Source organism: Montipora foliosa, chromosome 6, assembly GCF_036669935.1.
Source record: "Montipora foliosa isolate CH-2021 chromosome 6, ASM3666993v2, whole genome shotgun sequence".
NCBI classification, from domain to species: domain Eukaryota; kingdom Metazoa; phylum Cnidaria; class Anthozoa; order Scleractinia; family Acroporidae; genus Montipora; species Montipora foliosa.
Genome location: NC_090874.1, coordinates 48,060,163 through 48,085,289, shown reverse-complemented (window position 1 = coordinate 48,085,289; position 25,127 = coordinate 48,060,163). Strand labels below are relative to the sequence as shown.

The 25,127-nt window shown below is 38.8% G+C and overlaps 2 protein-coding genes and 1 pseudogene across 2 annotated transcripts in view; all 3 read left to right on the top strand.

The window, feature by feature from the left end:
* LOC138007547 (tetratricopeptide repeat protein 28-like) overlaps positions 1–5,290 on the top strand; it is a 41,146-nt gene extending 35,856 nt beyond the window's left edge. The window contains exons 5-7 of the mRNA XM_068854524.1: positions 430–3,778; positions 3,877–4,168; positions 4,469–5,290. Of these exons, the coding sequence (XP_068710625.1) occupies position 430 (1 nt within the window). The 3' untranslated portion in view covers positions 431–3,778; positions 3,877–4,168; positions 4,469–5,290. The remainder of the gene's footprint in view (positions 1–429; positions 3,779–3,876; positions 4,169–4,468) is intronic.
* A 1,705-nt stretch (positions 5,291–6,995) lies between these two features.
* LOC138007546 (uncharacterized) overlaps positions 6,996–25,127 on the top strand; it is a 20,691-nt gene continuing 2,559 nt past the window's right edge. Inside the window, exon 1 of the mRNA XM_068854522.1 lies at positions 6,996–7,039. Coding sequence (XP_068710623.1) covers positions 7,029–7,039 — 11 coding nt within the window. The 5' untranslated portion in view covers positions 6,996–7,028. The remainder of the gene's footprint in view (positions 7,040–25,127) is intronic.
* On the top strand, positions 8,844–16,225 carry LOC138007545 (tetratricopeptide repeat protein 28-like; annotated as a pseudogene).

Genomic DNA, 25,127 nt, shown 5'->3' with positions numbered 1-25,127 from the left:
CATTGAATGAGGGGGAGGGGAGAGAAGGAATGAAGACGTCAAACGTGCTAGCCTTCCCAACAGATTTGTCTATTATCGTAGCTTCGTAGTGTAAACAATTCAAAGTTTCCTCTAACACGCTTTTGTCATAAATGTAATTTCCACATGCTTATCACGCATGCACAGTAGCATATTTAAAGGATACACTTCACATTGGTGGAAAAACTGTTTTCGTTCAGCCTTTTCTGAAGATGGGTCATTTATCACCTCGTGATGTCTCTTTTGGTGTTTCCGTTCTATGAATCTCCCATAGATCTCTAAACGTCATCTTTTGTAAGGAATTCGAAGACAGCATCGTCCTGCAGGTAGCCATTCGTATCGGCGCATTGTGTATGCTCAAAAGAACCAGCTATATTTAGAGCTGTTTTATTTATTTTTCTCTTTTTCCAGAATCGATGTCAAAGATGCTAGAAGACAACCTAGCAGAGCCGGACACTTTAGTGATTGCCGAACTTGTAAAAACAAAAGTAGAACGGGTTAACAATCATGGTTTTACCAGTAGAACAAGCTCCAAAGGTTTAGTAGAAGTTTACTGCTTTAACTAAACCAACAGACTGAGATTATTGTAAGTGAAATTATGACAGAAAGCTTAGATCTATAGTAAAATGCTAGTTTTACCCGTTATTTTTATACTTCGTTTCTCATATAATCTCAACGGTAAGTGTTGCTCGAATGGCGATCAAAATCATAGTGCTATAGTTGAGTTGCTAAAAATAATGTTTTATTTAGTTCTTTGAAACTGTTTTTGTTGTATGAGTGTAAGCCAGTTTCGAAAGAAAAGAAAAAAAACACTTTTGCTGATGACCCTTAACATCAGACTTTTACCGTGATAAGGAAAAGAGATGTGCAGGGGCGGATTTAGGGGGGGGCCGAGGCGGCCGCGGCCCCCCCTTTCAGTTCGTCGGAGATTTTATTTTTGTCAAAAGATACAATAATTTTATCATTTTGTAAGCAGTCTGTTGGAGCTTTTGATTTTTTTAGCTAAAGCGTGATTTTTCGCTAATAGTATGACCAAAGTTGTGCGAATAAACTTTCAACTTACAGGCGCTAATATTATCCTTTCGAAATGAGGAAGAAGACTGGATGCGAAATACTTGTCTACAGTCAACCTATCTTACAGAGACTGTAACAACGTAAAATCTTAATGTCTATATATATAATTATATATATTTTGTGACTTTGAAGCGAAGAGTCAAAAACCATGTATCATTATAACCATAACTTATAATTTTATTCAATATGGAATCCTGATACATTACGTTCCAGATTGCACCAGAGTGCATGTAAGAGTACCCAAATTTTCAAAATTTTCTGGGGGGGCATGCCCCCAGACCCCCCTAGAAAGTAGCGCCTAAGGCGCTACTGAGGCGCGCTAACGCGCGCTGATTAGTATTCTTGTTCGGCCCCCACTTTCAAAAAATGCTGGATCCGCCCCTGATGTGTCATTTGCAACATTCAAAGATCACAAAATAGAAGGGAAACGACGGGTGAAATTTTTTTCCCGTTCTTCTGCATAACAAATGAATGAAATCGTCAGGAATAAAGAAGACGTTTTTCTTTTCTTAATAAATTTCCAAATTCTTTGTAGGGCTTACTCCCTCGAGTTATCGGTGGTGTTTTTAAGCAAAGTGAAAGAATGTGTTTGCATTCGAAAGTAGTTCAATTCTTGGAATAATAGTTATATAGGGAACTAACAAATCGGCTGCAAAGTTAGAAAAAAATCTCTGGAGCATATTCATAGCCACCTTCACAACTGGAAAATTTTAAGGTGGCTCTGAATCCGCTGCAGAGAATTTTTTACACCTTTGCAAAGAGTTTTATCTTTTCTTTCACTTTTTATCTTAGCTTGCTAACCACTTTTGAGCAATATAAAAAATGGGGGTCACGGAGTTCGTTTCTGAGATACAAGCTTTTGAAGACAAAATATAGGGCATTTTTTAGAAGGCATTTTCGTTGCTATGATAAACTTTTACGTCACATTAATGAGCACACCTTGTTAAGAAATGATTGGTGTCTTATTTGGTACCATAACATTTGATGTTAGGTGAAACTTCTGGGGTAGAGTCAATCCTTCCAAATAGTACAGTTGGTTGAAACTTTTGGTTTGAGCCTCAAGGGAACAAAAGGCTACAGGCAGCCTATACTATGGCCTTTAATTTAGACCATTTCCGTCGCAAGGGTCAAACTGATGGTATTTGGAGACCCTGGTCATGTAACGCAACCGAATGTTTAACTTACGTTTTAAACCGAAACCCTAATTTAATGTAAGGCTCTGTTGCATTTTGCGATGTTTCATGCAATAACGAGACAAGTTGCAAGTTGCACACTTTACCACTGCCAAAAACAAGGTGAGACAAATTGCAAAACCCTTCGCGGAAAGTAAAATCCATTGCTACTTTGCGCATTGGTTTACGCAAATTAGCAACGAAGGTTTCAAGCGATGCGTGCTGTGAAATCTGCCCTGCAACTTGTGTCGCAACGGATTGCGTCATCAGCCAGTGAAATGTTCCTTTAACCTCATGAGATCGAAAGCGAGACAAATTGCAGGAAACGTTGCCCAGTGTAACAGACCTCAAGCGAATAGCTTTGCAGTGTGAGAACTCTTGTCGAAACAAAATTGAGAGACAAGTTGCTGGAAAAATTGCCGAGTGTAACAGCGCCTTTATGGGTCAAGTAAGTAAGGAAACCATCTAACGTTGGATAAGACAACTCACTCTCCATTTGCTTATCTTATAACCTGATTAGAAATCATAAATATGGTCAGTTTTACAAAATGCATAAAAATATGTCTTCCAAATTTATTTATCTTTGAAAAATGTTACAAGAAAGCTTCGAAAACGAAAAGCGTTATTAAAACACGAGGCATTAAGCACCCTGGAAAGGAAAGTGATTAGATGTAATAATTGTGTGCATATCTACAGTTTGTAGGTATGGGCACCGATTTTAAAAGGGTTTCCTTTCAAGGGCGTTTCCTTTTCGATATCTTCGGTCCAAAAGAGTACAGATGATTGTTATTTACTTTCAGTTGTCAACAAAAAATCGATTCCTGAACACTACTGAACAAAAGGAAACCGATTAAAGCACTTTTTGAAAATAACAAACAGTTTAATGCCCAAGGAAATAATTTGTGGAGTAACTTCTAAGTATGGGCTATTACTAGTATTCTGTGTGGTCGTTGTCGTTCTCTCTTACTCTCCTTTCTTTTCTGTTCTAGTCATAGGTCCTCCAGGCATCATGTAACCTTATCAGAGCTTCTAAAGATATGCCAAAAATTGCAATACAGAGAAAAAAGCAGCTCTATTCAAATTAAAAATAAACAATCAGCTTGAGTTTATATCCGATGATTGACTTGAATAACTGCGTAGCCGCCATTGTGGACCACTGCTATCATGATATGTAAAAGTGGATTGAAACCAGCGAAAAATGCAGGAAGGAAACACTATCCAACACCGGTATCCACCTGAACACGAAAAGCGTTGACTCTAAGAACTTGATGTAGTATGGCCGTGTAGCAGCGTCGAGCCACAGAAAGCGCGCGAAAAATGAATCCTCGTGTTAACATGAGTTGAGCTGGCAATCCAATCAAAACCAGTACCTAGTCAGTGGTCAACTTCCAAAAACAGCTGACCTCGGTGACATCTAAGTTTCAGCCCGCGATATGGTCGCGTGATACTGGTCAGCGGATACCTTTTTTGACAGGTGTCAATTGATTAAAACATGGATGTTTTCGTTGTAGAATGTAAGGGTCCCTAATGTTGCAAGATGTTGCGTTGAAATGTTGCGGGCGTTTGGCCAGGTCTTTAGTCATTTCACGTTGTTGTTTTGCCCAATTAACAGGCGCTGCAGCGGATGCCGTAAAAGAAGAAGCCTTAGGACCAATACTCTTTTTGAAGAGTTCCCTAAGGTAGCTTTAGCCACCCTCCTCAAGGCCGTATACTATTTAACTCAAGATGACCAACAGCATAGAATGGTGAGAGCTCTGGAAATTAATGCTTCTCTGACGTCGAAGATATGCAGACGACTTCAACATATCTGTTCTGTAGACCTACAAATCAGACCATTCATTCCATTCGGAGGTCCTGGAACTGTGGTTAAGTGCGATGAGAGCAGGTTCAACCACAAGTCTAAGGTAAAAGTTGTAGCCTCTAAATAAATGGCGTATAAAACAGCGACCCGTTATAGCCACGACATATTTTCTCATTCAGCATCACAAAAAAGAATAATTCACACCCTGACAAAAGTAAACGAAAACTGAGTCATCACGGCAATTAAAAAAAAAGTAACCCATAAACTATTAAAAGAGTTTGACTATCAGATATGGTTTTCTGCTTCTTTGGTTTGAAGAAGAACTGTAAGACCAAAAAGTTGCCTTTCAAGTTCTGGCCGTTTATGTAAAGATAACATCTGCATCTCTTAATAAATCTTGCAGTACAACAGGGGAAGAAGAGCTGCAAGTCAAGCGTGGGTTTTTGGTGTGGTATCGGCAGAATATACTCCAGCAAGGGGCTATTTCCAAGTTGTGGAGAGAAGAGATGCGACCACTCTGCTGCCCATCATACAGAGGTGCCTTCTTCCAGGCACTATAGTGCACTCAGACGACTGGGCTGCCTACAATGGATTGATCGGGCTGCAAAACGTTAGAGCACATAGAGTCGCTGTCCATGCTCATAATTTTGTTGATCCACGAACTGGCGTGCATACCCAGGAAGTGGAATCAGCTTGGGGCCAACTAAAACTTGGTCGGAATAGGAGGAAAGGGTTGAGGAGACAAGATTTCCAATCCTACTTGGACGAGAGAATCGAATGTGGCGGCAATGGAGAGGTGGTAGTTATGTTGTGACAATGCGCAATTTTTTAGCCGTTTTGCCTCTGCAATTTTCCACGGACACTCCAGTTCTCTAAGTAATCGATTTTTGCCATGAAAAATGTATATAACGGTACTTCTGAGAATTAAGTGTGCAAAAATATTCATGTATCCTATACACTACGAACCACCACTTTGAGTTTAACCGTGCTTATAGCTACTGCCAATCAGCCACATTTTCCCAAGCGTTGAAAATTATTCATTGTTACATATTAGCGGAACAATAATTGTTTCCTTAAATGTTTTTGCTTCCTGTAAATATCATTACACCAAAGTTAGCCAATGAAAGCACATTCGGACGTGTTAATACAATGAGAAGTTGCGATCTCACAATGAACATGATGCAGTTGCAATGCACAGTAAATGAAAACTATCTTTTACCAAAAAGAAAACTTCCTATCTGAAAAAGTATGCCTTTACAAGTGTTTCCGGGGTGGGTGGGAAGATACACAACCAATCTCCGTTATTCTTAGCAAACGGTGACTATTTTTTTCCTCTCTTTATCGTCGTGCTTCGTCCGACGGATTCATAGTTTTGAATTTTCAAGAAAGAAAAATGATATGAGGAAAGAATTCTATTAGCTTTTAGAATTTTTAAATCTTTTACTCCGAAATACAAACCTGTACAGCCCCCCAGCATTTGTTCAAACGATGGATAGCACTAACGGTGGGTAGCACTCATTATCCAGTGGATAAGTCATGGCGAAACCAATAGTGCCATCCAATGGATAGTGACAAGAGATCATGATCCCTTGATAGTGATTTATCCGGTGGAAAGCGTTATCCACCTTCTCAACAACTGGGGCCAGATTTTCATTTCAATTTCAATTTCAACCCCGGCCAAAGTAGACGTGACAATCGCTTTCTTTCCACGTGGGAGGAAAATATTTATCGCCTAGTTTCCTCTCCTCTGCCCCTTGCCTGCTCCTGTTCAACGATAAACAACAAATTAAAAAGGGACTGCATGGTTTTATTAAAGGAGAACTGGGCATTTTCGCACATATCGCTGCTACGTTCCAAAAATGAAATAAAAAAGAAACAGAAACAAAGGAAAAAGGTTTTGGACAAGTAATGCAAGAATAAATACAACTCAGTTTTATAATAAACCACTTTATTTCCAAGTTATGTTTATTAGAATTTGAATTTTATGCAAAACAAAACGAAAGATGCGATCACGCGATAAGTGGAAAAGAAAAGAAAAAATGAAATCGACCTCGATTTTCAACGGAATGAAATCCAAGCTCGATTGAAATCGCTCTCGATTTGTTGAGGTCGATAAGAAGTGAAGCTCGAAAAATAACGATGTCAAAACGATCCGAGGGCTAGTTCGTAATTTAAACTGGAACTCGAAAGATTCGACATCCAGTGTGGCCATCGTGCTCAGACTCGATCGAGCTCGACTTACAGTGCGAGCTCGCTTTCAAATTCGTGGTCCTTGTGTCTGCGTACACGACTAAATCGGAGCTCTGTTTTGGAAATCGTGTTCACTTTTATTTGCGAGCGCGATAAAGGGAAAGGATCATTTTAGTTTTATGTGCAACCGAGGTCGATTTCCCGGATCTTTCGAGTTCCAGTTTGTTAACACCTCGGATCGTTTTGACATCGTTATTTTTCGAGCTTGACTTCTTATCGTCCTCAACAAATCGAGAGCGATTTCAATCGAGCTTGGATTTCATTCCGTTGAAAATCGAGGTCGATTTCATTTTTTCTTTTCTTTTCCACTTATCGCGTGATCGCATCTTTCGTTTTGTTTTGCATAAAATTGTAATAAACATAACTTGGAAATAAAGTGGTTTATTATAAAACTGAGTAGTAGTTATTTTTGCATTACTTTTCCAAAACCTTTTCCCCTGATGATGATGGTTCAGCAGCCTTTCAAATTGCTTTCTCTTTGGCTGCCTTTCTGAGCGTTATCCCAGCTTCTGCACGATTTTGTGACCTCATATCACAACTTGAAGTAACTTCTTTGGGTAAAAATGTACTGAACGCCGCAGACTGGACATAGCCTTGCGCTTGTCGCCGTTAAAATCTATTACCCAGTTATTGAATTGAAAACGAAGAGAGGAACCAAACTATTAACACGGTGCGAAAGACGTGACGGACAACCCACAGCTTGGTGCAATTGCATGAAATTGAGGTGAAGATGCAGTTTCGCTTCATGTGCGCCTTCGCATTATATACCTAGAAATTTCTCACCGTAATCGCTTATGGACGGTGCCTACTATTGTTATTTCGCATACGGTCTGCGCATCTCGAGATACTCGGATTTCTTATAGCTGGTGCTTATTAATACAGGGATATCTTTGCGCTGTTCAACCACGCATTTTTCAGAGATAATTAAGCTTCAATTGAGAAAGAATGCCATACATTGCTTTGTATTTTAAAGGTTTTTACACATATTATTCATCAATTATCTTTGAAAAATGAGTGGTTACCCCCAATTCAGTAACAATTGTTAAGATCTATATTTCCTGCATAATCATAAACCGGGGCAAAAATACCTTTGAATAGGTGCTTATTAATACAGGGATATCTTTGCGCGGTTCAAAAATATACGGAGACAGCAGAATTTAGCAAGTGATCTCGGTATCCAAAAAGAAACGTGAGGGTAACCACGCATTTTTCGGAGATAATTAAGCTTCAATTGAGAAAGAATGCCATACATTGCTTTGTATGACCCTTGAGGAACACCGAATGATAGGTGAATGATAGGTGAGATCTGTCTGACAGTTCTCCATTGACCGCAACTCGCTGAGAGCGACCAGACAAGTAGGAGGCGAACCATTTGAGAACATCTCCTGTGACACCAAACGACGTTTCTAGGCGCCGCAAGAGTATGGCGTGGTCAACCGTATCAAATGCTGCGCTTAATCAAGCAATACAAGCAAAGACACGTGCTGGCGATTCATGTCAATCAGGATGTCGTTAAGAAGGGTGTCTTTAACTATTTTAAGCAGCGCCGTCTCAGTATTGTGTGATTTCCTATAAGCCGACTGCAAATACAGGAAATAGTTCATTATCTGTAACGCGGGTGTACAACTGGTCAAATACTGCCCTCTCAGTAATCTTGGATACAAATAATAGATTGTTGAGTGGTCGCAAGTTCTTGTAAGCAGAGTCCTTGGCGTCCTTTTTAAGCAAAGGGTTTACGATCGCTTCCTTCCACTCGGAAGGGAAGTGTGCAATAGACAAAGGTGCATTTACTATTTTCGTGATCACAGGAAGTAAAACATCTAATGAATCAGACACCAGATCAAAGCACCACACCGCACCACCATACCTAAAACTGTCTTCCAAAAAAATGGTATTGGAACAGCAAGTTTGTTCACGGTGTCCCTCGGTGAATATTTAGTAGCGTCAAATCGATTGATAAACACATCGCTTCAATACTCGGGTGTAAGACCATTTAAGGATTTAAAGACCATAGTGATTTTCTGCTGCCTACCCAACTTGCTAAACTCGAAGATATGGTAAGAAACAGCAGAAAAACGATCTTTAGAAAGTTGATTTTTATTCTGATCAACAATAACAGATTTGGTTTTTGTCTATAGCCAAAGCGATCTTCTAATGGAAAATTGGGTGCTTCGTTTTCGAGTTGGGATTCCGCTTCGTTTTCGACTTAGGGTGCTTATTTCGATTTCGACCTTTTGTGTGCTTCGTGCTATGTTCTTCGTTTTCGAGTGCTTGGTTTTCGATGCTTCCCCTGCCGTAAAGCTCTGAGAGCAGAATAAATAAGCGTGCTGGTTTAGTTAGCTGTGCATGTTTAATGGCAGTAAGGCTCATAATTATCCAAATCGTCGGGTACTCTTAAAGCCGCACACTTTTTTTCTTTTATCTTCACTGGGCGTAATTTCATTTTCCGTTTATTTGTGATAATGCTGGAGTCAAAACAACGTGATATCACAGAGCTGATAATAGAATGATTTCCGCTATATATATTCAAAACTGCAACTGAACAAATCACTTTCTGTGCCTTCGCCAAGTAAACACGACTCTCCCAAACTGCTGTTTTCTTGTTCTGCTGTAATCTCTGTATTGTTTAAACGCAGTATTTTAAATTATTTGCAAAAGGTAAGTTAAGTGCTCCGTAAGAGAAATCAATTCTATGGTCAGATTGTTAATTGAGATTAGGTTGGCTCAAGAAATGCTCTTCTGTTTGCTAAGCTTATCAAAAAAAATTCTTGTCACTACATCACTATATCTTAGAACTCGATTTAAAAAAACAAAATGCGTGCGTTTTGCTTTGACACCATTACAGCTTGTTATAGTTTCTTTTTTTAAAGTTTAATTCATGCTAAATGTTTTATATTAGTTTCACACTGTGACAAAGGAACGGAAACGAAATGTATGTTTCTAGTACAGTGAGGCAAAGAAAGTAATTTGTGAGGTACGGACCATTCCAAGAAAAAAGAGTATTTCCATTTAGTTATTCGTGTTTCTTTTTTGCTTTTTTTTCCTTTTTTTTTTAAAATCAGACTGCAGATTTCGTTCTTTGGTCGCGCTCTAATCACTATGCTGTGTCTTTCTGAGTGACTCACTGAGGAAAAAAGGTCAGTAATTTTCAAGTTCATCCTAATGATTGTAAATACTTTAATACTTCAAGAGTATTGAAACTAGCCCTGTGTGCTTGACTGTACCGGTTCGCCAACGGCTGATTAAAATTCAGGACGAAAAACAATATCCTAGGCCTGCAGGCTTTACAAAACAACCGTTACGCTTGTTTGAATTGAACAAAAGTTTCAGGCGCGCTGCAGTTAAAGTGCCACTATAATCAAAAAATCATTTCTGTTTTCTTCAGATTTTCAGTGTGTTTGCTTAACACCTGACTGGCAAAATTTTGAGCTTGGATATTTATCCAAAGGCTGTTTACTTTGAGTGTAAATTTTGGATTTCACGGTCCGCCAATACTCACGTTCAAAACTAACCGATGGGACCTCAGAGGGTTGGATCTAGGGAAAGTGACGTCATTTACTCACCAGCTTAAAACGCAGCAAAACACTAGTTTCAAAGTCTGAAAGCCCGAAACTCCCGTGCTGCATATTAATTAACTAAAGACTCGTACACATCCATTGCATTCTTTAACTCATGAGTCTTTGTCGTTATTTTCTCCTCGATCCAACTCTCTCAAATATTCAAAGTTAGTAATGGCGGACCATTAACAAGGAAAATTCTAGTTAAAATAAACAGGTGTCTTTTTGAAATCAAGGCTTAAAACTTGGGTCGCTTAGTGTTTAGTTAACATAGTTTTGAAATCCAATAAAATACGAGAACTGATTTTTTGGTCATAGTTTTTCATAAGTGGAGAAGTAAAGCGTTGATCGATATTTGCTTAAGTCCTGCTTCGTGGTAAACTTGAGTTTTTATCTCACACTTTCTTGTTTTTTTAACTTATTCGAAAACTCCATCCATACATGACTATTTAATTGTCGCTATTCTTTTCTCGTGACAGTTCACTGTCCCGCCTTATCCGGATACCACTCATGCATTTGGTAGCAAAATCTTTCTTTCTGGTCTCTTCAACTACCTTAAGTCCTCTGTTGCGATGTATTACCATCCACTTAGGGACGATTTTATTTTTGGGGGATCTGGATCTCTTACATTTAAGCCGAAAAGACAAACTAGAGGATATGTGTTATTCACAACCAAGGCATCCACAAATACCTATAACATGAATATAAGTTTAGTCCATATCATGCATACATCAACAAAGTATTTTGTTCAGATATTCAGTTTGTACAAGGGGAAGGGGGTTTACAGTCTCTTATAGACCTCAATGCCCCCCCCCCCCCCCACGTCCCCCTCAAAAAGGCTTCAAACATAAAGCATCATGTTCTTTCCCAAACGCAATGCAATTCCTTTCTACATGTCATGGATTTATGATGTTTCACAGTTTGTAATTTTAAAGCTCCAATAGCTGACAAATAAATTCTCTAACTTGCTCAATGAACCGCTGATCCTTGGCGTGCATTCATAACTTATTATGAACACCCAGTCAACTATGATCAAAAAAGTGAATAGGACATTTTATGACGAGTCCTTTCCCTTAAGTTCTTCTTTGCTTAAGTTGTCATTGTGCTGGGTTTTTAGTGATAAGTGACGTTTAGACCTCCGATTAAATGAAACGCGTTTTGTCATATAGCCATTGGTAAGTCAAATGCAAAACAAAGTGGCGTGAATGCGTAAAGATTCAAGAAGCAATCTTTCAGAAGGAATATTTAAAGCTCTTGTTCTTTCCAAAGCGTTAGTTCACTATTGTGCTAGCATTCTGGCTTACTCGGTTTTCATTGGCAATGCGATGCTAAATTTTGCAACTGCCGAACTCGATATGAGTTATTTTATTTCATTTGTTTGACGATTAAGCAAGTAAAGCACAACTGTTTTGCTCAGTGTTTGACTTGTGAAAAAAAGAAAGGGGAGGGGGGGGGGGGTGGGGTTTGGAGTTATTGGTAAGCTACAGTCATCCATAACCTCTTCTTACTTTATGCTTCTCGCTTTGTTATCTAACTCTGTGGCCGTTTTTTGTAAGAAAACAAATGAATTATTTCATCTAGAATCGTAATTGATTTCCTGCAAAGGTGAGGGCAAATCCGCCGTGTTAACCCGTTGATACCACCCCTTAACTAATCACCCTGGGAGGAAATAGGGTGGGAAGAACGTTTTCGTTTCGAAGCTAAAAAGCAGACTAAACATCAAGCGTCTTTATCTTTCTTTCCTTCCAGCTTCATTTGACATCGATTTGACATTGGATCATCTCATGGAAAAAGTTTTAATTGTCATTTAGTTATTGAAGAATGGTAGATAGGAAGTTAGAGGCTGTAGAGCAGCGAATGCTAGAGCTTGCCATTGCGATAAGTGTAGGAGACAGATATCGTGAAGGAAGGGCTCATTTTCATCTCGGCGGTGCTTACCTCAACCTACCTGATTATCAACAGGCCATAAAAACTTATGCACAAGCATTACATATTTTCATAGAAATAGGCTGCAGGGCGGAGGAGGGATCAGCTTATGGAAATCTGGGAATTGCCTATCGCAATCTAGGTGATTTTAAACAAGCCATTGAGTACTACGAAAAACATCTTAGTATTGCTAAAGAAGTAGGTGATAGGGAAGGGGAGGGATCAGCTTATGGAAATCTGGGAATTGCCTATCGCAATCTAGGTGATTTTAAACAAGCCATTGAGTACTACGAAAAACATCTTAGTATTGCTAAAGAAGTAGGTGATAGGGCAGGGGAGGGATCAGCTTATGGAAATCTGGGAATTGCCTATCGCAATCTAGGTGATTTTAAACAAGCCATTGAGTACTACGAAAAACATCTTAGTATTGCTAAAGAAGTAGGTGATAGGGCAGGGGAGGGATCAGCTTATGGAAATCTGGGAATTGCCTATTGCAATCTAGGTGATTTTAAACAAGCCATTGAGTATTACGAAAAACATCTTAGTATTGCTAAAGAAGTAAGGGATAGGGCTGGGGAGGGATCAGCCTATGGAAATCTGGGAAATGCCTATTGCAATCTAGGTAATTTTAAACAAGCCATTGAGTACTACGAAAAACATCTTAGTATTGCTAAAGAAGTAGGTAATAGGGCTGGGGAGGGATCAACCTATGGAAATCTGGGAAATGCCTATCGCAATCTAGGTAATTTTAAAGAAGCCATTGAGTACTACGAAAAGCATCTTAGTATTGCTAAAGAAGTAGGGGATAGAGATGGGGAGGGATCAGCCTATGGAAATCTGGGAAATGCCTATCTTAGTCTAGGTAATTTTAAACAAGCCATTGAGTACTACGAAAAGCATCTTAGTATTGCTAAAGAAGTGGGTAATAGGGCTGGGGAGGGAACAACCTATGGAAATCTGGGAAATGCCTATCTTAGTCTAGGTAATTTTAAAGAAGCCGTTGAGTACTACGAAAAAGATCTTAGTATTGCTAAAGAAGTAGGTAATAGGGCTGGGGAGGGATTAGCCTATGGAAATCTGGGAAATGCGTATCGTATTCTAGGTAATTTTAAACAAGCCGTTGAGTACTACGAAAAACATCTTAGTATTGCTAAAGAAGTAGGGGATAGGAATGGGGAAGGATCAGCGTATTTAAATCTGGGAAATGCCTACTGCAATCTAGGTTATTTTAAGGAAGCCATGGAATACCATGAACACAGTCTTAGTATTTTTAAGGAAACTGGAGACTTTCTAGGAGAGGGAATCGCGTGGTATTCGCAAGGTCATGATCATGAATTGTTGGGTTCCTTGCTGCACTCAGCTGTTATCGTTCAAGTATAAAACATTTTGATGAAACAAGGCATAGTCTGAAGTCAGAAGATGAATTAAAAGTAACTTTTCGTGATTCTTATCGCGTGGCATACACTGCTCTGTGGAGGACACTTATGAAGAATGGAGAGATTGAAGAAGCTTTGTATGCTGCTGAGAAAGGTCGAGCACAGGCTTTGAGCGATATTTTGCAAGATCAATACGGCATTGACTCTCAGTCATTTTCTGCACTTGCTCCGAATCAAACTCTTATAGCTGCATTAGAGCTTTTACCTTCACAAGCCGTTTTTGTGGCACTTGACGAGAACAAGATCACGTTTTGGGTGCTAAGAAAAGACAGCAAGATCAGCTTTCGACAAAACGAAATTGCAAATGGAAGTGCTGATTTGTTGATGGAAACTATTTTGAAAGGGATCGGCGTAGGGGATGGTGTCAGATGCGAAAATCGTTCATTGGATCCACTACGCAATGACCTGTCTTGGAGCAAAAGATGTATCAGTGAGAAAGCAGTTCTACCATCTTCATCCTCCGTTGACTCTTTACAACCGTTGTATGATGTCTTACTCGGGCCAATTGCAGACTTGCTCCAAGGAAATGAGTTAATCGTTGTTCCCGATGGACCATTTTGCTTGGCTCCATATTCTGCGTTGAGTGAATCTATCAGGATCCGCACCGTTCCCTCGTTGACTGCTTTTAATGTGATCGTTGGTGCACCTGAAGACTTCCACAGTAAGACTGGAGCACTGCTTGTAGGTGATCCGTGGTTGAAGGAAGTTACTAACAAGAAAGGGGAACCCATTTTGGAACAGCTTCCGTGCGCAAAACAAGAAGTAGAGATGATTGGACAACTTCTGCAGACAACACCGCTGACTGGAAAAAGTGCCACGAAAGCTGAGGTGCTGAAAAGTATGAGATCAGTTGCTTTAGTTCACATTGCAGCACATGGATGCCAAAAAACGGGAGAAATTGCTTTAGCCCCAAATACCGAACGGAAATCGCAAATCCCCAAAGGGGAAGACTTCATTTTGAAAATGTCGGATGTTCAGACAATTTCTCTTCGAGCAAGGCTGGTTGTGCTGAGCTGTTGTCACAGTGGCCGAGGGGAATTGAAGTCTGAGGGAGTGGTGGGAATTGCAAGGGCTTTCCTGTGTGCTGGAGCTCGGTCTGTTTTGGTGTCACTCTGGGCAATTGATGACGAAGTAACGTTGCTTTTCATGAGGAGCTTCTACCAGCACCTGGTAGATGGAAAAAGCGCAAGTGCAGCTCTTCAACAAGCAATGAAATCTTTCCGAGAGTCAAAGCAGTATTGCTCTATAAAGCACTGGGCGCCATTTTTGCTGGTTGGCGATGATGTCACGCTGGAATTTCCAAAAAAATGGTAAGTGAAGTTCGAGTTTAACTCAGAAACAAGAATACTTTCAAATTGGAAAATTGACGATAGGAATCAAATAGGCCTAAGATGGCATGATAACGAGATGCTACAATAGTCAAAAGTAGTTGGGAAGGTTATGTAAATGAACCGCACTACTTCAACCCGCTTCTGTTAAAGCGCAAAAGAAATAGTTTCACCTTTTCTTATATAGACCCCTCCCCTCTATTTAATGTTGGAGGGTAACTCAACAATTTCCCACTAAAACCATTCAGCTTTGCACAACATCGAATGAGGGGGGAGGGGAGAGAAAGAATGAAGACGTCAAACGTGCTAGCCTTCCCAACAGATTTGTCTATTATCGTAGCTTCGTAGTGTAAACAATTCAAAGTTTCCTCTAACACGCTTTTGTCATAAATGTAATTTCCACATGCTTATCACGCATGCACAGTAGCATATTTAAAGGATACACTTCACATAGGTGGAAAAACTGTTTTCGTTCAGCCTTTTCTGAAGATGGGTCATTTATCACCTCGTGATGTCTCTTTTGGTGTTTCCTTTCTATGAATCTCCCATAGATGTCTAAACGTCATCTTTTGTAAGGAATTCGAAGACAGCATCGTCCCGCAGGTAGCCATTCGCATCGGCGCATTGTGTATGCTCAAAAGAACCAGCTATATTTAGAGCTGTTTTGTTTATTTTTCTCTTTTTCCAGAATCGATGTCAAAGATGCTAGAAGACACCCTAGCAGAGCCGGACACTTTAGTGATTGCCGAACTTGTAAAAACAAAAGTAGAACGGGTTAACAAACATGGTTTTACCAGTAGAACAAGCTCCAAAGGCTTAGTAGAGGTTTACTGCTTTAACTAAACCAACAGACTGAGATTATTGTAAGTGAAATTATGACAGAAAGCTTAGATCTATAGTAAAATGCTAGTTTTACCCGTTATTTTATACTTCGTTTCTCATATAATCTCAACGGTCAGTGTTGCTCGAATGGCGATCAAAATCATAGTGCTATAGTTGAGTTGCTAAAAATGATGTTTTATTTAGTTCTTTGAAACTGTTTTTGTTGTATGAGTGTAAGCCAGTTTCGAAAGAAAAGAAAAAAAAACACTTTTGCTGATGACCCTTAACATCAGACTTTTACCGTGATAAGGAAAAGAGATGTGTCATTTGCAACATTCAAAGATCACAAAATAGAAGGGAAACGACGGGTGAAATTTTTTTCCTGTTCTTCTGCATAACAAATGAATGAAATCGTCAGGAATAAAGAAGACGTTTTTCTTTTGTTAATAAATTTCCACGTTCTTTGTAGGGCTTACTCCCTCGAGTTATCGGTGGTGTTTTTAAGCAAAGTGAAAGAATGTGTTTGCATTCGAAAGTAGTTCAATTCTTGGAATAATAGTTATATAGGGAACTAACAAATCGGCTGCAAAGTTAGAAAAAAATCTCTGGAGCATATTCATAGCCACCTTCACAACTGGAAAATTTTAAGGTGGCTCTGAATGCATAAAAATTTGTCTTCCAAAGGCACATATAAAATAAGTTTGTGAAGGTAGAGATCTGTAGTTTAATATTTATTTCTTTGAAAAATGTTACAAAAAAGCTTGGAAAACGAAAAGCGTTATTAAAACACGAGGCATTAAGCACCCTGGAAAGGAAAGTGATTAGATGTAATAATTGTGTGCATATCTACAGTTTGTAGGTATGGGCACCGATTTTAAAAGGGTTTCCTTTCAAGGGCGTTTCCTTTTCGATAGCTTCCGTGTGGATACTATCCCAAAGAGACGACAAAGCCCTGGTTTCAAAAGGTTTGCATGTATTTCTCAATGATACCCGCCATCGCCACGAACGTTCCCAATCCAGATGAGAGCGTTGTTGGCTTGGGAGCTGTCCAAAATGACGTTGTGGTCTGGAATGTGGAAAATAAGGGAAAACTCATTTACACGTCATAGGTTCCTGTGCTATAAAGCGCTGATAACAGTGAAAGCCCCACGGCGAACCATTTACGCCCCTCGCTCCGGCAATCAGCGCTTCGTTCAACGGGTATTAAAAGCCATAGCTATAGAGATTAAATAAAAAAGTGGAAAGCCACCACTAAAGTCACCAGTGATAGGAGTGGCTACCTGTGGCTCCAAAAGCCGTTCACCAAAGGAGCACGATAAGCCAAAAAGACTTGTTTCATTTACCAAAACGTACTAACGCAAGTTTTGTTGTCTTGTTGGAAAAAGAAGCCTTTAAAGCACAAACAAAGTCGCGAACAGCCATGACTCACGATTGGTCACCACTGTGCTCATTGACCAATCGCGGGTCGCTAAGCGTTCTCCCAACTGTCTTAGGCTTCCAACGAATAAAAGCCGAATTCGATGGCTTTCGAAGCAAATGTTTGCAGAGTTTGGCTGCCCTTAATTCCTTCTCAGTCTACAAGCGGTTCAAATGAAGAAGATGAATGGGCAGCGGAGGTATCGTCCGTGATCTACGTGGAATTTCGAGGCGATCGAAGACTTGGGAGCGACTTTATGGCCCTTCCCCTTCGGTGAATCCGTTCGGCGGCTTGGTCTCGGTGCCCAAACTTTGGTAAAGAATATATAGAGGGAAAAGAGGAGGAACCAAAAACCACGTAAATCGCTCTTAATCGACCCAGAAACTGTACCAGAGACAAAGAAAGGCCTCCGATTGCGAGAAACCAATTATAAGATGTATCAAGATCTGCCCTTTCAGATTGTGGAGGTGCGAAGAGCACAAATGGACACTTTTAAGAAGGCCAGGCGAAACAACATCCTGGCTTCATTTAGCAAGGCAGAGCCCGATAAGCTGTTCATCAGAGGAAAATTCTGGCCTGTAGGTAACGAACTTGATTTGTAAGCTTAATTTGGCTATAGTTTTGACTGTCTTTTGTTTATTTTAAATGAAGCCTGATAGATTCGGCCTTTCCAACATCTAGATTAAAGTAATATTGGGCGGCTTAGAAATGGAAAACACGAACAAGGTAACAAATGCAACCGTATTCCTTCAGCAGTCTTCTAATATTATTGGTTTTAAGTGTGTTTATGAGTAGATATGTTTATTTATGTATTTTTGTTTTGTTTTTTCAGCTTACACCTTTAAGGTTTATTTCAATAATGCACTCGAGCGCCTTTGATCCAATTTTCTTTAACAAAATATGCGAGAAAATGGATCTCAGAATAGGATCGATTAACACGCGGGGACTAGGAGACAGGCTTAAAAGAGACGAGACATTTTCAACTGGCTCAAGCGCAAAAATATGTCGATGTATTTTATTCAAGAAGCCCATTGTACAGAAGACAGTATACTCGATTGGAGAGCTGAATGGGGTTATCAAGCATTATTCAGTTGCTGTTCTAGTAACAAAGCAGGTGTAGCCATACTTTTAAACAATAATTTCAGCTTTCAACTCTCAAAAGCTTATATCGATCCCAAGGGACGATTCATAATATGTGACCTGACCACAAATGAAAAACATATAACTTTAGCAAATTTATACGCTCCAAACGAAGATGATCCAAATTTCTCCACCTCTGTTTTTGGTCATCTGCTCGACATTAAAGGCGAAGAGATAATTATAGGTGGTGACTTTAACCTAGCTAGTATTGAATGTTGACAACGACAAAAAAGGTGGTCTTGCTAGAACTCATAAAAAGACGCGGAAGTGATAGCCGATTTCTTTGAAAACCTTGATTTAATAGATGCATGGAGAGTTTTAAACCCTGAGATTCCAGATTTACGTGGCGACAAAAGAAGCCTGAAGTCCACTGCAGGCTCGACTTTTTCCTGGTAAATCAGGCGACTTTTTGCAACACTGTCAGTGCGGACAGCGTTGCAGGATATAAAACGGATCATTCCATGATTACATTACAAATTTCGCTGCATTTTAACAATAGAGGGCGGGGGTTTTGGAAACTTAACACCTCTTTCTTAAATGACACTGAGTATGTTAATCGGATAAAGTCAATAGCGCTTTATACTAATGACGTCATGAAATTTTAGACCCCGCGTGACTCAAACAAACAAACTCCACTTCTTTGAGAGCTGCAATGGAAATGGCGAGTAGTTCGCTTCATTCCCTTACAGTTCTGACGGAAGAGGACGGCGTTCCTGGCTCCGAATTTGAAAGAGAACCAGAAGATTACACTGTAGACCAGCTAAAACGGTGGTTAAAATGCAGGGGCTTAAAATTAAGCGGTAAACGAGAAGATCTTATACAGCGAGTGAGAGACTGTGTGAAGAGCGGGAATTATTACACCCTTGATCCGGCAATCGATCATGGAAAATGGTTTGCGGCCAAAGTTCTTCATGAAAATTCTGATGTAAAGACAAATTCTGGATCGATATCCATTCCGTGTATTCCGTCGACTGGCTGGCGTGTTTTTCCTTCTCAAAACATTCCTTCGCTCTTCAACTATGGGCACGTTCATTACTACGCGCTAGAATCAATCCAAAATGTTGCCGATCATCCTGAAGACGTTTTTCAAAATCATAGTTTCGACCTTTGCGGACAACTCGTATTTTCAATATAGTCTGAGAGCCTTGATCAGAAACCAACTTTCCTGAAGGGTTAACGTAAGTGTATGTATCGGTCACGGCACATTCCTCATCAACACATTCTTTATCAATAAAACTGCTTTCGTCGACTGTCGGTCGGTTCAACTTCTTGTGACTCCTGATCATGATCATCAGAAACTGTAATATCGTTAAATAATTGTTCCTCGTAGTTGTCATTGAATAATTTCTGTTTCTTTGACGCTGGATTTTCTCTTTCTTTCGGTGCTTTTATCTTAGGAGCATGTGCTCGACTTACTTGCGCTGGTCTTAGATTTGCCTTCAGTGGATCGGGAAATTCGGCTGTTGGACCTTTTTCGCCGGGCCAGTGAAGAGCACAAAGATAAGTGTTTCTTGTTATGTTTTTCTCCGTAAAAAATTCACGCGAATAAGCCACTAGCCAACGCTTGCACTTTGCCATGTCTCGCAAAGGTTTTGGGAAGGGAATGAATACTTTCTTCCCCGATTCCTCCAGGGGCACCCAACGTCAATTTTCGGAAAATATCTGTTCGGAAGACGATTTGAGATCTAGAATTTTCGGAACATTTGTTGTAAAGGTTCTTGCTTGCCTGCCTGTCCTAGGATTTTCGAACATCTACAAAAAAAAGTAGAATTGCCCATTTTTGAAGGATTTTTACCCTAAAAAGGTCACCTAGAATTTTCGGGATCCATTTTTCTGGCTGAAATTTTCGAAAAGATAACTTTTGATACCTACAATTTTCGGATCACTACACTTTCAGCTAGGAAATCCGAACAGATCAAAAGTTTTTAGGGGATAAAAATATGCCTATATCTACCATTTAAATACAAAAATACGTTTAACAATGCTATGTTTAAGTGGTTTTGAACTATATTCTCGTTGGGTGCCCCTGATTCCTCCAACTCTTTGAGTGATTTTGGCCATTTATCTGCATATCTTGAGTCTGTCTTACAGTCACCCCAACAACAGTGTTTGGTACCAACCATGCCGCTTCCTTTTAGAACGCTAAGTCATTTTTTGACGAGATTTTCCGTCGTTTTGTTTCAATTTTACAGCTCTCGCTCATACATTTCCTTTAAGCTGGTCGCAATGTTTGTCCGAGTCTGTGCGGGGGGTCTCATGGGTTATCACGTAACAAAATCTATTTTTAGTAATAGTATAAAGCGCTATTGTAAAACAGACCAAGGATGAATATGCGCAAGATGATACGGTTAACCCTAACTTACTATGGGAAATGGTTAAATTGAAAGTGAGAGAGGAGTCCTTGAAATATGGAACTTTCAAGAAAAAGAAACTATCGAAAAAAGAAGAGGAAATAGAACAAGCAATTGCAACTCTTGAAAAACGTCTTTCTGAATTTAATAACGATGAAACCCAAAGCGAAAAAGTGTGGTTGGAACTTGAAACAAAGAAACGCGAACTGGAGGCAATAATAGAATACCGAACAAAAGGAGCAATTTTAAGATCTAAATCTCAGTGGTACAATGAAACAAGGAACAATAACCCAGCTTAAAGTTAATGACAACGACCTCATCTGTACAGACAAAGAGATCTTAAAAGAATGTGAATCATTTTACCAATATCTTTACAGCTGTAAAGTAGGTACTGACAACCAAGAAGGGGCCCTCTTGTTTCCACAGCAAGAAAACAGAAAGGTTTTGAATAAGGATGAACAATTTCTCAATTTCTCTATGAGGGAAAATTAGGATAGAATGAATGTCTAGAAGCGCTGAAAAGCATGGCGCCAGACAAATCCCCGGGAACTGATGGAGTCCCCTGTGAATTCTACAAAGTGTTTTGGAATGACGTGGCGGAAATTTTGATAAAATCTTTTAATTATTCTTACGAAATAGGAAAGCTCTCGATATCACAAAGGAGGGGCATTATTAAGCTCATACCACAAAAGGATGCTGATCATAATTTAATAAAAAACTGGCGACCTTTAACACTTTTGAACCGCGACTACAAAATAGCGACAAAAGCTATTGCAAACCGTATCAAAACGTTCTTGCCAAAACTTGTTTCTTATGATCAAACCGGCTTCATTAGAGGCAGATTTATTGGAGAAAACATTCGTTTAACAGATAGCGTCATCAAATATACAAAAGCGAAATATATGCCGGGATTGCTCCTTTTTCTTGATTTTGAAAAAGCCTTTGATACTCTAGAGTGGCCCTTTATTCGTAAAACTGTCCAATACTTTGGCTTTGGCCCATCATTGTTGAACTGGTTAAAAGTATTTTACTTTAATAGTCAAAGCTGTATTTTAAACAATGGATGGGCAAGTAATTTCTTTGAGCTTAACCGGGGAGTTAGGCAAGGTTGCCCTCTGTCACCATGTTTATTTATTCTTTTTGTAGAAGTACTTGCCAATGCAATTCGACAAAAAAAAGAAATTCGAGGCATAACTGTAAAGGACAAAGAAATTAAACTTAGTCAATATGCAGATGACACGACCCTTATTTTAGACGGCTCCGAAGAATCCTTACTAGAATCTTTGAAGATAATACAGCATTTTAGTAATATATCCGGCCTCAGACTTAACGACAAAAAGACTGAAGCTTTGTGGAGTGGTGCAAGGGCGAATTTGGATTTTAAACTTTGCCCTGAATAAGACTTCAAATGGCCGAAAAAAAAAGTTAGCGCGTTAGGGGTATGATTGTCAACAGACCCCGATATAACTATATCTTTGAATTACAAAGATAAAATGGAAAAAATTAAGTTGATTATGGATTATAGCTTCACAGATAGTATACATTTTTTCTCCTCTCCAAACATATCATACAGCAATAAAGGAGATAAATGTGATGTTTTATAACTTCTTATGGAATGGCAAAGGCGACAAAATAAAAAGAAAGGTAATGATAAATGACTACTCAGAAGGGGGACTTAAAAATGATTGATATAGTTTCTTTTAATAGATGTCTTAAAGCCACATGAATAAAAAGGTATCTAGATAAGAAAAACTGTGGAAGCTGGAAAAGTTTTTTTTGACTTAGAGCTTGAAAAATATGGAGGTGAAGTAACACTAACTGGAAATCTTGACATAAAAGACAGTCGTAATGTTATCAAAATATCAGACCCATTTTTCAAAGAAAATCTTGAAATCTGGTCAGAAAGAATCATTTCTTCAATTTAACTCCAAAGATATATACCCCATAATACAAGAATGTGGACTAAACATAAAAGTTTCTTGTTAAACGTCTTAAAAAGTAAAAAATCAAGTAAACTAGTATACAAGAAACTTGTATCAGGGAAAAGCGAATCACCCAGCCAAAGTCAACAAAAGTGGCAGGAAGACTTTTTTACGACAAAGCAAGATTTCACTGAACTGGAAAGAGGGTTATCAAATGGCTTTTCAATGTACAAAGAGCACTAAACTTATAACTTTCAAGTTCAAATTCCTTCATAGAAGAATATCAACAAGCAACTTCTTGAAAAAAATTGGACTCGTTGACAGCGAGAAATGCACTTTCTGTGAAAGAGAAACAGAGAAACTGGCACATTTATTTTGGGCTTGCCCAAAAACTCAAGTTTTTTAAACTAATTTTAAGGTATGGCTACAGTCTTGCCAAGTCATTGCTAAAGAGGCACCCTTAGAGCCTGATACAGCACTGGGTCTAAGGCCAGATAGTTCTAAGCATGAGCTTCAAATTAACTTCTGTTGCTTAAATGCTAAATATTATATTTGGCTATGTAGACAGCAAAAATGTTGTCCAAAATTAAAAGATTTCTTACTGTATTTCAAGCATATCCATGAAATGGAAAAAAATACAACTACAATTGCTTTAAAAAAGTGGGAGCCTCTGTTGTTGTTTTTTAATCTCTTGACAGCCTGACCCTAATGCCCTGAAAAAGAAAATGAAAATGAAGGTAAAAGAAACAAGGCGCATATAAATCATAAACCACGCATATTTTATTTAAGTCTTTTCAAATTTAGAACTTAAATTATTGACAGGAGTAAGCTGGCCTGTTCTGGTGTTGTTGTTGTTGTTGTTTTTTGGTAAGAATTGTAAGCAGTGCAAGCGAACTAATACTGATTGTGTTGTATTGTAGGTGTAAGTATCAGTATTGTTATTGATGTAAGTATGGTATGGTATTAAATAAAATTGAAAAAAAGAAAAAAAAGAGTGAAAAAAGGGAAGCTATTTTTTATTTTAAATTGTAAATATTTTTTTGAATTTTGAAAAAAAAACATTTTCCCCATACAAATCCTTATATTTCTACTCTTGCATAATATAGTACAGTACAAATACACATATATCGAGCTTGGGCTACCTGTGATTTGGCTAGAGACAAATGTCGCTGTCGTTTTTTCGCTGCAATACAATTGTCGCTATTTCGATAGAGTACAAATGTTTGCTAAACATGTTTAATTTTTGCGTCCTGTAATTTTGTTTAATTCGAAGAGTGAGCGTGCGTAAAAACGGCCTTCTTTTTAACAGACGATCAACCACTTTACTGTCACCATTACTGACAAAGCCCGAGATAGACTTTTGAACGGTTTTGGTGAACTTAGCGACCTTAACATCAGACTTTTACCGTGATAAGGAAAAGAGATGTGTCATTTGCAACATTCAAAGATCACAAAATAGAAGGGAAACGACGGGTGAAAATTTTTTCCTGTTCTTCTGTATAACAAATGAATAAAATCGTCAGGAATAAAGAAGACGTTTTTCATTTCTTAATAAATTTCCAAGTTCTTTGTAGGGCTTACTCCCTCGAGTTATCGGTGGTATTTTTAAGCAAAGTGAAAGAATGTGTTTGCATTCGAAAGTAGTTCAATTCTTGGAATAATAGTTATATAGGGAACTAGCAAATCGGCTGCAAAGTTAGAAAAAAATCTCTGGAGCATATTCATAGCCACCTTCACAACTACAAAATTTTAAGGTGGCTCTGAATCCGGCGCTGCAGAGAATTTTTTATACCTTTGCAAAGAGTTTTATCTTTTCTTTCACTTTTTATCTTAGCTTGCTAACCACTTTTGAGCAATAAAAAATGGGGGTCACGGAGTTCGTTTCTGAGATACAAGCTTTTGAAGACAAAATATAGGGCATTTTTTAGAAGGCATTTTCGTTGCTATGATAAACTTTTACGTCACATTAATGAGCGCACCTTGTTAAGAAATGATTGGTGTCTCATTTGGTACCATAACATTTGATGTTATGTGAAACAGCTGGGGTAGATTCAATCCTTCCAAATAGTACAGTTGGTTGAAACTTTTCGTTTGAGCCTCAAGGGAACAGGCTACAGGCAGGCCGAGTTTAACAGCGCCTTTATGGGTCAAGTAAGTAAGGAAACCATCTAACGTTGGATAAGACAACTCACTCTTCATTTGCTTATCTTATAACTTGATTAGAAATCATAAATATGGTCAGTTTTACAAAATGCATAGAAATATGTCTTCCAAACGCACATATAAAATAAGTTTGTGAAGGTAGAGATCTGTAGTTTAATATTTATTTCTTTGAAAAATGTTACAAAAAAGCTTCGAAAACGAAAAGCGTTATTAAAACAAGAGGCATTACGCACGCTGGAAAGGAAAGTGATTAGATGTAATAATTGTGTGCATATCTACAGTTTGTAGGTATGAGCACCGATTTTAAAAGGGTTTCCTTTCAAGGGCGTTTCCTTTTCGATATCTTCGGTCCAAAAGAGTACAGATGATTGTTATTTCCTTTCAGTTGTCAACAAAACATCGATTCCTGAACACTACTGAACAAAAGGAAATCGATTAAACCACTTTTTGAAAATAACAAACGGTTTAATGCCCAAGGAAATAATTTGTGGAGTAACTTCTAAGTATGGGCTATTACTAGTATTTTGTTTGGTCGTTGTCGTTCTCTCTCGCTCTCCTTTCTTTTCTGTTCTAGTCATAGGTCCTCCAGGCATCATGTAACCTTATCAGAGCTTCTAAAGATATGCCAAAAATTGCAATACAGAGAAAAAAGCAGCTCTATTCAAATTAAAAATAAAAAATCAGCTTGAGTTTATATCCGATGATTGACTTGAATAACTGCGTAGCCGCCATTGTGGACCACTGCTATCA